Genomic DNA, 12,500 nt, shown 5'->3' with positions numbered 1-12,500 from the left:
GATATATCTGTGGCCCCTCTATAAACATGTACATCCTGAAGTCTACTCAACAGTCTTTTATCTACCAATACATAATCCAACAAACTACTGTCATTTCGCCCTACATCATATCGTGTATACTTATTTATCCTCTTTTTCTTAAAATATGTATTACCTATAACTAAACCCCTTTCTATACAAAGTTCAATCAAAGGGCTCCCATTATCATTTACACCTGGCACCCCAAACTTACCTACCACACCCTCTCTAAAAGTTTCTCCTACTTTAGCATTCAAGTCCCCTACCACAATTACTCTCTCACTTGGTTCAAAGGCTCCTATACATTCACTTAACATCTCCCAAAATCTCTCTCTCTCCTCTGCATTCCTCTCTTCTCCAGGTGCATACACGCTTATTATGACCCACTTCTCGCATCCGACCTTTACTTTAATCCACATAATTCTTGAATTTACACATTCATATTCTCTTTTCTCCTTCCATAACTGATCATTTAACATTACTGCTACCCCTTCCTTTGCTCTAACTCTCTCAGATACTCCAGATTTAATCCCATTATATATATATTATATATATTATATATATATATATATATATATATATATATATATATATATATATGTGTGTGTGTGTGTGTGTGTGTGTATGTATATACACACAAGCGCAATTTAATATAGCCTAATTCAACTAACTATATTTTATATAAGTTTGCAATAATTAAATAATAAACAAACACAATGAAATATTTTTTTTCATTAGGTTCAGAATGATTTTTGCGACATTATTGCATACACAATTTTTCGCTTGCCTTATTCAGCAAAAAGAGCGGGTTTTACCTACTCGGCACGACATATGTACATATGTCGACATATAGGGTCAATTAGGCAGTATATTTTACATGCACACCCAACAAGAATAATTTTTCCTAAAATATGGATTTAGTAAACTTTCGTTATATGAACGCTGATGTATCTCTCGGTGTGTGATCTGATAACTGTAAAGGACAAACCGAATCTTCGTTCAATTTATATCCAAGAAGTTAAAAAGTGTTCCAAAATGCTTAAGTTAGCCCTTATAAGAAAACATTTTCTGTTATTTGTGCCCCATGCAGGGACTCCGCAACTAAATTATCAAAGAAAACTAACTTTAACCCAAACTATATTTTACCCTACCGTTTCCATGCGGGCTCGACAGAGGGTATTTATAACCATAATTTTTAAAGGGGTGGACCGGTAAGCCAGCGGAAGGCCTCGATCAAATGACCAAAAGCTCCAACGGTGGGTTATCATCTGACTCAGACCCGCGTCAGGAAACACTTGTCCTGTTTCCTGACAAACTTGACCTAACCGAAAGAAGGCAAAGCATGTTAACCGTAACAAGATTTCTTTTCTGGGAGATTACCATAATTTTCTTCCCATCTCCTTAAGAGGAAACAATTAACTAAAATTATTCAAATTGTTGGTATCTCAATGACCCCAATGGAAATAAGTCATTTTGATTTTTTGGGTTATCCTAGGTAATTCACACTATGTATGATAATTGCACTTATGTGTACCTGTGCCTAAATAAACTTGCGTCATTTTTAAGCTTTACGCTAAAACTAACCTAGTAATTACTTACTTAATCTGAGTTTTTAGTTTACGTGTCCTACATAAATATATATATTTTTACAATGGTCTTCAGTTCACATAATTGTTAAGGGCACACATAGTGCATTATGTAGATTATCAACTAACTCCTAGGTGTCTGTTTACTGCTAAGTGACAGGGGTAGCAGATATTAGGATACTTGCCCACATATCTTACCACGGAAAGAATTAAATCCCGGGCCTTGCGGTTGCGAGAGAAACATTCGATTTTACCACTAAGCTACAAGGTACCCCTCCATCCCTCCTGCTCTCTGCTGCCACGTGACCGCTTCCTGGAGATGAGAGAGTGGCGGCGTATTGATCCTAGCGTCAACAGCCTCGCTTGCTGGGTGGATGTTTCCGGGAACTGCTGGGATGCTGCTGAGATCTCTTCTAGGATGTTGATGGGGTTCTATCTTCGATGCTTCTGGCAATCTGCCTGAGATGCATCTGGAATAGTGTCCGGGATACTATTTTTCGATCATTAGTGTAGGGTGACCCAACGAAGAAAGCACATTGACCATTCACAAACAGTAGTAAATCAGAATGAGCTACAAGAGAAGCACTAACACCCATTAGCAATTTAATATATATATATATATATATATATATATATATATATATATATATATATATATATATATATATATATATATATATATATATATATATATATATATATATATATATATATATATATATATATATATATATATATATATATATATACATATACATTATATATATATATATATATATATATATATATATATATATATATATGATGAACATATTGAGGACGGGACACCACGAGTATATCTCTGCTTCTGTAGATACAAATAGGTCATTACTTGCCTCCTATTTGTCTTTCAGAGAGGTACGGACATCATAATTCAAAGTGCTCGCACCGTACTTACCGCCTCCAAAATTAATCCTGAGCCCTTTAACAAATATTACCATGTTCACTCTCTAACAATACATCAAATCTGAAAAATCACGCGCTTTTACATAATTCCATCTGACACGTGACTGCTTGACTGAAATCTTTGAAGCTGAGCCCATTAGTGTGAAATACGGTACGTGGCAATATCATCACTCTATTGAAATCTCCCAGTTCAGGCTGACAAATTTCCTTACCACGTAATTATTATTATTATTATTATTATTATTATTATTATTATTATTATTGGTATTAGCAGTCATAGTTTATTCAATGAGTCATACATCGCCAGGGAAATGGAAGGTAATCAGATATGATAAACGAAGGAGAGGACAGCTCTAATTCCTTGAATCACGAGCCTTTCACTAGCATCAGTGCCTCTTCTTTAAACAGTACCACATGTAAAGAACCTATTCTGTGTGCTAGAATATGATAGGTAAACATAGCTAACTTTTATTCTCACAATGTGACAAATATATACCTAGTAGGCTAGCAACACAATAATGAGACTCACACATGCCCGGATAATGAAGGTCATAAGTAAGTTTATTCAGGTATACACAAATACAGTTACATAGAATTATCATACATAGCAGCATATGTGTAGAGAACCTAGGATAACCCAAAAAAGTCAGACAGTGCTTCACGCCCTCCTCTACCCCTTCCAGGGACTCCTCATAAATCTCATATCCACGCCAGACGGGACATCTTAACAGGTCGTCTTACATTTTTGCTTCATACCTCTCCTTTCACCACACTCATTGCTGCTTTATTCATACCTTATTCTCTGCTGAGTACTCACGCCTTATTTGTCTCAGACAATACATTTCCATTGCTATACATTCACCTCGTTTTAATCCGGTTTTTCTTTCTGCCCTGTTATCAGTTCCTGCATTTTTTTTCCTTAATGTATTCTACAATTTACTTCATCGTAAGTTTTCCATCTGCTGATACATTCAAATATCTAAATACAATTACCTCCTCCATACTCCTATTTTCGATCAACTCTCTAATTTTTCACTTTCTATACATCTAGTTATTCTTATCATCTTTCTCTTTTATTAAAAAGTGAATGCTAGAAGTCTTTCAGCATTCACTTTTAACTCATCTGTCACACACCCTTTACTAAGTCATCCACCATCAGCTGTAGTCTATCTTCCGAATATCTCAAAAAAATGTGTCATTTTTAATAAACATCTGTCACAATTCCCACTTTATATCACAGTCTTCTTAACCCCCTAAAATAAGGATTACAGTAAACTCTGCGTGTATATCCACATATACACCTCTCGGTTTATAAAAGCTGTGATGGCTGTCCTGTCAGCCCTAGAACTTTAAGACACCTGCCCTAATTTTAACAATATTAATATTCAACACAACATAGCCTTATCTACACTTACCAACTGAAAGATTATCCAATTTTTTTTCTTACGGCAAGTGGATTTTAAAATTCGTCTCTCTTCAATACAAAATCGGCAGACAGGTCCTCGATGTTGCATATTTAAGTTAATGTTGGACGTTTGACAACAATGACACCACAGCTTATTTTACCCGTAACACTAGTTCTAGAAGCACTCTAGGTAATGAAAACTAGCACGACAGTCCAACGGTGCCATCAACTTTCAGGCACCAACAATTACACCACATATATAAACAACGAACTACGGAATAGTATGGAAATAGTCGCCAAAAAGTACAAAATGTCGCTTTGGCTGCAAGAGATGGCGGAGCCTGTTAGTCTGGTAATTTTGGCGCCATCTCATCAGCTGATCGACAAGTGCATCATCATTAGTATGAAATATTAAAATTTCTATCCTTTTTTTTTTTACGTAGTTCAGATAATCAGGTTTCATATAAATTATAAAAATGCGTTATTTTTCTTAAATATAACGTTAACTCTTCATTTTTTTACATGCAAATTATAGTTCGCACAATTAACTTTGCAAGCTCCTGATGATGCGTTGATTGCAACACGAAAGGCCTAGAGCTATCATTCTATCCCCCCCCCCCGTGATTGCTTTGCCTCCTGTCTACTCTTATTGAGTTCAAGCACTTCCCAAAATCGATTTCATGCCTCAGTCCTTACAAATGTTATCTTAGCGATAGAAGTAAATTATATCTTTAAAATGCTACAGATCTCTCTCTCTCTCTCTCTCTCTCTCTCTCTCTCTCTCTCTCTCTCTCTCATCCCCAGGACGTAGCAAAATATACAGTGGGTTATAGAGTAATCAGGGATGTAATCACAAGGTTAATACCGCAGGCTTACAGCGTATCTGGCCGTGCAACATCTAAATACATTTTGGGGCGAGATATTTTGGATTTATTTTACACTTTAGCTTATATAATTCTGAAAAGCAACACAAGTTTTGTATCTTATTAAATATATTAAAATGTGTTTAATAAAATATAGGAATTTAATCAATTATATCTGGCCAATTTTCCAATACGCAGCACCAGCATGGAGCCCACACCTGACCAAGCAAGTCAGTTAACTGAAAAAAAGTGCAGAGGTTTGCAACGAGACTAAACCCTGAGCTAAAGAGGAATGAAGTATACAGTAGATTATATCGTAATTTCGACGGGATCAAAATGATCGCTATGGTTTATATGAACACTGCACAAGTCCTGCTTAAATACACAAATATTCTTCAGTGAACATGTTAATTAGTTCATTTGTGACAATTATTAGCATATGCTTCTCAAGGGTTAACTTGATAAACAATATAAGAGAATTGGAAAAGAGGGAAATAGATGAAATGTGATTGAAATTATAATTATTATTATCGTGGGAAGCGCTGAACATATTAAGGTCATACAACGTGAGGTGTAAAGAAGGAAATCAAATTTCATCCAAGGAAAACGATGATAGCTTCAATTCCGTGTATCAAGAGACCTTCGCCAGCATCAAGCGCACCCCCCCCCCCCCGTTAAAAAGTCTTTAACGTTATTGAAAGGGTGACTTGCGACAAATGCATCATAGGTAACTTGTAGTTGGTAAAACTCACACTTAATACATCAGTGAACTAGATGATTTTTTTTCTTTCGTATCAAAGACGAAACTGATTTCAACAGGTGATGTGGGAAAGGAAGCCTTCCCTTGGAGGAGTGACCGTAGCTATGAGACGGTTTCAACAGGTGGTTTGAGTAAGGGAACCTTCCCTTGGAGGAGTGACCGTGGCTATGAGACGGTTTCAACGAGAGATTCTAGAAGGGTAACTATCCTTTAACTGTTTAACAGGTGAACGTGCCTATACGAGTTTTAATCAGTGATACGAGAAAGGAAACCCTCCTTCAAAAGTGAATGAATATAGCTATGAGACGATATTAACCAGTGATTCAAGAAAACTTTCCTTGGAGGAGTGACCATGGTTATCAGACGGTTTCAACGGCTGATTCGAGAAAGGAAACCTTCCCCATAGAAAAGTGACCCCTGGCTCTCAGAGAGTTGCACCTGGCTGCTGAGAGAATAATGTAGCTCCCCCAGTGCAGCAGTCCTCAACATCGGCTTCCACGCTACCACAATGGCTTTGTTCCCACACTGTTTACCTGGAGGTATAGTATATATCTCGCTCGCTCTCACTCCATACGTACTCTTACTTTCTCTCTCTCTCTCTCTCGTCATGTCACGACTATGCTTCAGAGGCAAAGATATTTTTTTATTATTTAGCAAAATTGGATTCATCATCAGTGAACTGCTTCCCTAGTGGGTGTCCTACGCCTCGGTTGATAACGCACTTAGCTCACAAACTGACAGTCAGACAGACAGACAGTCCTCGATGGCACACTGACTTTATTGGGTTATCCTGGGTGGCAAACCCTCTGGGTTAAAAATCCGATTTTTTTTATCTTATCTTAAATTTGCATAGTAGAAACAAAAACTAATTTTGTTTTCCTGTAATATTCCATTAGGCGGGATGGGGCTCATATAAGGCATTGACATGTGTCAGCCTGAGCTGGGAGGATATTGTCTAGTATCCAGCTTTGGTTCATCAGCTACAGCAGCTTCAAAGTTTCCGTTCAGCATAACTGGAGTTGCTATCACTTTGGAAGGGCGGTTTCAATTAAGTGAGTTAAGACCTTTTGACCTTGAAGGTAAATAATGAGTAGCAGCCACTGCGCAATGGCGGAGGGAGAGAAGGATGAAGACAAAATACCTAAATCCGTGTCTTCTTACTGAGCCTGATGAAGGGCTCTTGATTCTAGGAAATGGAGCTGCTCTCGTCTTTCTCGGATCTCTCCGAATTACCTCCCCAGTCACGGTATTGTGCCTTTTTTTATTATTTACCTCCCCAGTCCCCAAGCGCTGTCTGACCTTCCTAAGCTTCGTCTGGTATCACCTCACTAAGCCTGAAAGCACTCATAAACCTGGTAGCAGTACCTCACTAAGCCTGGTAGCACCTCACTAAGCCTGGTAATACATGTATCTCCAAGCTTGATAGCACCTCGCCAAGCCTGGAAGGCTAGTTGTCCATTATTGGTGCTAGCATTAATATCTTATTAATTGATGATGGATACAATGAAGGCGACTATTGATGTCGACGTGGGAGGGACACCACCTGGGTAGGGAGAAGGCTAAACTGGGAACCACCAGTGATGGGGTATAGTAGGATGACCTGACTGGTGGTGGTAACGCATGGGTCCTGCAAGTGGAGTATGATGGGATGACCTGTCTAGTGGTGGAGTAACATATGGACACTGAAGGAATGATGGGTACCTACCTGGTGGAGTGATGGGGTCCTGTATGATGGAGGAGTAATGTAAGTGTGCTGGAGGAGTGACTCGGACCTACCAGATGGAGGAGTGAAGTTTGTGGGGGCCTATCAGTTAGAGGAGTAACATATACTGGACAGGAAATGGAGACCTACCACCCACTCATTGGTGGTGAAGTAATGGGGACCTACCTGGTGGAGTGACGCATGGGTTTCTGAGGAGTGACGGGGCTGAGAATAGGTTTAATAGCTGGCGGTGAAGTGGGTGTGGTGGAGGAGGACCTGAGACACCGACGAACCATCCTTCTGGGTGCTGCTGTAGGTACCACCCTCCCGCCTCGTCTACTGACGGCTGCCCCTGTAGCCTCCAGGTTGAATCTCAGAACAACTACAGCACCTAACACATTCTAAGTAGCTCTAGATGTCACCTAAGTTGCGCTATGCGTAACGTTTGTAATGTAATTTCAATTTTTTTTTAATTATAATCCGCAGTTGTCAAGAGGATTTCTGCTAGTTCTAGCCCACCACGTGACGGTTGCAAAGGATAGATGTGCAAGTGCTTGTGAGTTAGCCACAACAAGGGCTTGGTAGGGATAGATAGGCTTTCAGAGTTTAGAGCTATAAACTATAGAACTGCAGGTGCCGTGGGTAGCACTGGTGGTGCCAAGAGCAAGGCAGCACTAGGGATCACAGACGGCAGGCGGGAACGCTCGCCAGGTGCTGCTAGTAGGCGAGCGGGAGAACATCTAAAGCGCAGCAGCAGCAGCGGCAGGAGTGTCACGCCCACGCCGCCGCCGCCGCTGCCTCCCACACCACCACAACCGCAGGCCTCCGCCACCGCCACAACCGCCGCCGCCAATACCCCCACCGCCATCGACGTCACCGCCTCCAAGTTCCTCACCATACCCGCACCATCACCACTAGCAATACCATCATCAACACTACCATCACTACCACAAAATAGCATAACTACCAGAATACAGCACCACCATTACTACTACCATCGATAGTACTAGCACCAACAACAGAATAATCAGCATCACCGCCCCCACCAGCAAATCTAGCAGCAACAACGGCAGCAGCATCAGCAAAACCAGTAGCACCAGCACCAGTTCCGGCAAAAGCAGCAAAAACACCAACAGCAACAACAGAAGCACCAGTAGCAGCAGCAGCAGCATAAGCACCGGTAGTATTGTTGCTACTGGTGCTTTTTCTGCTCTTACTGAGCAGCAAAAGCACCAGTAGCAACAATAGCAACAGCAGCACCATCATCATCAGCAGCAGCAGGAACACCATCAGCAGCAGCAGGAACACCATCAGCAGCAGCCGGAACACCATCAACAGCAGCAGGAACACCATCATCAGCAACACCATTATCATCAGCAACACCATCAGTATCAGCATCAACATCAGCAGCAACACCAGCAGCAGCAGCAGTAGACCTGCGCCTGTAGCCTCGTGGGAGGTGGTGTTCCCTACACCACAGAGCCACTATCTCACTGCCTCAGATCAATAGGCCACTCCACACACTCACTTCCACACCCTCTCATCAAGATTGCAAACATCACCCTAAGACACATGCATAACTCCTTTGAAAATCTTACCACGATTTTACGTCCCTTCAAGTCGAATTATTAAGACCTAATGGCAGTGTATTATACATGATGGTTATTCTTTCAATGTCACGCTGACCAAATCTCCAAGATTTTGGAATTTTATTTTGACAGGGAAATCTAACAGATATTTAAGGAGACAATATCAGAATTCATAAAATTTTCTAAGTAAAGACAAATTAGCGTTTTTTTTTTTTTTTTTTTTTTTACATTTCTCTTCCTCTCTTTCTCTGTCGTGCGTGTCCTCCACGACCCGTCCTTCTTATTTCCCCAACTCATAGCCGTAAAGTCTTTTGTGACAAAATATATTTTAAAATGGATTATACGCCATACTGAAGCACGATTACCATTGCTTATGACTTCCAGTGGCGGATAAATGTTTTTATTAGTTTAGCCTAAAAGTTATCCCACTTTCGTAGAAGTTAGTTTAATAAAGATGACTCAGGTCAGACATAAACGTGAGGAACCCTATTTAAACTTTAACTAATAAAGATTGAGTTGTCGGCACTTAGTCTGTAACTCTTGTAGACACGCAACTCTCTTGGAAGATTGTTATCTAAATCTTAGACGTTGACAGGAAACACTTATAACTTTGTATTTACAAAAATGACAGAATTGAGGGCGGTGTGTTGATCTCCGGAACTATTACTTATGTGACTTCTTATGATTTTACTGGGTTTGTGTATAATTTGTAAGGAAAAGACTGAGTAATATGGCGATATGTAAAATTATAAAGGCTAATATTCTGTTAAGAAATACGTCTATCACTAATAATCTGTAGTGAAGAAAATAGTTTGGCTATTGAAGGTGGGAGGTCATTTATGAATGAAAGATAAGGAGCAGCCTGGTGTGTTTTGTAACATCGAGGCAGAGCCACGGAGGTCTGAGTGAGCCTAGATTTACTAATCTGAGGGGTGCTTTATTTTGGCCCCCTGCTGTTAGGAGCAATAGCGGATAGAAACATTCCTTGGAGTACTGCAACTGGCCGGGGATTGAAGATTAACCGATACGGGCCCGGGAGAAGAGTAAGAAATATCAAGCAGTAAGGTTAGATGTTGATAGAATCATCCGGGTACTATGGGAGGAAGTTGTAAGAACTGGGAAGCTATAATTTGTGTGTGTGTGTGTGTGTGTGTGTGTGTGTGTGTGTGTGTGTGTGTGTAGAAAATATAACATGTAGTTTACGAAGAAAATTCTCTCTGTAATGGTATAGTGAAAATTTGGACTTATTTTGTGCAATTTGGAGCGGAGATTGTAATTATTTTTTATGATCCTTGTTTTTTATAGCGCTTCGTTCTGATTGTAATAATAATATAGTAGGTATCCGTACCTTTCATGTTTAAGGTTTTGTAGAATTAAGAGTTAGAATAAGACTTAAAGAAAATCGTACTCTCCTAACATTTTTTATTTGGGCGGAGGGATGGGGTAGGGGAGAAGAGGGAATATTTTTGTGCATGTCATAGTCTAACTTTTTATAGGGTCAGCCTTATGAACATTCATTACGAAACACTCAAACTGTTACCTGTCTTTATTCCTTCGACGAGTGAATCAGAAGAGATATGAGGAACACCGAAGTTGGTGGATGATTAATGATGTATCAAAACTCGTGTTGCTTAAAGAAATATCCTAATTGGGGTTAATATGCTCAGGTAAGCCCATTCAAACCCCTGCACAGAAGCCCTCCAAACTTTCCTCAGCAGTGGTGAACATCCCTCCAGATGGATTGTAAAAACTGGAACCGACCTCCGCATGAATCAGATACATGATCTATGATACATGATCTATGTGCATCCAACAAAATAAGCCGACTCTTGGATGTCACTACCGCCCGGCTCCGGCTGGGTTACAAGTATCTTTGGCAGGTTAAATCACCACCACCAGATGTAGACCAAACGAAATGCAAACTTTGCCAGATGGACTATTGTCTCTCACATTATCAATGTCCTTGATAATGTGAGAGAAATCACGAAAGCACTTGGAATTTCCCTATTTTTTCACAGTAGTTGTTTTCCATGTGTGTGTGTGTGTGTGTACTCACATAATTGTGGTTGCAGGGGTCAAGTCATAGCTCAGTGTGTGTGTGTGTGTGTGTACTCAACTATATGTGGTTGCATGAGTCGATTCACAGCTCCTGGTCCCGCCTCTTCGTGGTCGCTACTATGTCCACTGTCTCCCAGCTCCAAGAGCCTTATTATCGCACCTCTTCTTAAAACTATATATGGATCTTACTTCTACTGTTTCACTCTCCAGATTGTTCCACTTCCTTACAACTCTAAGGTTGAAGAAATACTTCCTAACATCCCTATGACTCATCTGAGTGTGTGTGTGTGTGTGTCATAAATCAAGAGCGATTGACTATCAAATATTTGGAGAGGGGTGCATCAATGCATCACTGCACTGATTAATTAGTAATTGTAATTTTTCCAGACCGGTAGATTTAGGATCACGGTAGAAATGATAAGTCTGAGAGGCGGGAAACAGGTACACGGAGGCACATCTGGTAATTAAAAACGCAGTTGAGTCATAGGGATGTCAGGAAGTATTTCTACAGTTTCAGGATGGTCAGGAAGTAGAATCACTACGACGAAAAAGTGGTGGAAGCAGAGGGGGGGGGGGCTGAAGGGGCGGTGGCCCCCGGGGATCCAAATGGGGAGAGCATCCAATTAGAGGGAAATAAGATAGTGATTTTGAAATGTCAGCGGTGATAAATCAATTTTTGGAGGCTCACCACATTACAGAGGCAGTGGTTAGCCCTTTATTCCTTGAACATGGTGTACCCCCTTTCTGTCCAGAGAAAGCGGTGCCCCCCAATTGAAGATGAACAAGAAAGAAATTAAAAAAGGAATGATGATATTAAGACACATGTGCAACATCTGGGTATCTTTATTGTAGACGTTTCGCCATCCAGTGGCTTTATCAATACAAATTCCAGGACATAACTTGAAGACAGTAGAACTATGTACAGAAGATGAGGTAATCAGTCCCTCAACCTAGGAGTAGGTGCGAAGAGCACCGTAGTCGTGGAGATTCTGAAGCAGAAGCAAGGCGCCTGACGCTTATATACTAACGTCAGGTGGAAATGGGACGGGTAGCAGACGAGGGCATAGTCACTGGTAGGCGGGATTCCCCAGTGGAAGTAGGTCTTACCCAAAGAGATGGGTTGGTTGTAGTAGTAGTCGTCGTAGTCGTGAAGGTTATGTACATGTCCTCAGAATCAAGAAAAGGAATGTTCAGATTTTGCAAATTATTATGGTAATGATGTAGCAGCCATTCAGTTATACGACGAAATTATTGATTTTGTGATGTTCCTTCGAGCTGGAGGGAATAGAATTCCCCCTGATGGTAAAGATGCTGTGGAGTCTTTATTGAAATAAAGGAGGGATGTCTTTCCCACGCTGTCTCATACACATTACTGCTTACAATCACATTTTCAGTCGTAAGTTGTGAAAGGTCATTTTCAAAACTGAAATGAATAAAAAACATATCTGAGGTCTTGAATGTCAAAGGAGCGACTGACCAACATGGCATTAATAAGCACTGAAGAAGAATTTCTCACAGCTGATGTAAAAAGTGAAGTAATTCAAGTGTTTGCTGACAGTCCATTTATCATCATT

General features: G+C 40.3%; 1 protein-coding gene across 2 annotated transcripts in view; it reads right to left on the bottom strand.

The window, feature by feature from the left end:
• LOC128700710 (DIS3-like exonuclease 2) overlaps positions 1-7,608 on the bottom strand; it is a 324,230-nt gene extending 316,622 nt beyond the window's left edge. The window contains exon 1 of one of the 2 annotated variants that reach the window (XM_070097239.1): positions 7,466-7,608. In XM_070097239.1, the coding sequence (XP_069953340.1) occupies positions 7,466-7,575 (110 nt within the window). In that variant the 5' untranslated portion in view covers positions 7,576-7,608. The remainder of the gene's footprint in view (positions 1-7,465) is intronic. The other variant, XM_053794051.2, reaches the window with a different exon arrangement.
• Between the last annotated feature and the right edge of the window lie 4,892 nt (positions 7,609-12,500).

The sequence above is a fragment of the Cherax quadricarinatus genome, chromosome 56 (assembly GCF_038502225.1).
Source record: "Cherax quadricarinatus isolate ZL_2023a chromosome 56, ASM3850222v1, whole genome shotgun sequence".
NCBI classification, from domain to species: Eukaryota; Metazoa; Arthropoda; class Malacostraca; order Decapoda; family Parastacidae; genus Cherax; species Cherax quadricarinatus.
This window is presented reverse-complemented; position numbering and strand designations above follow the sequence as displayed.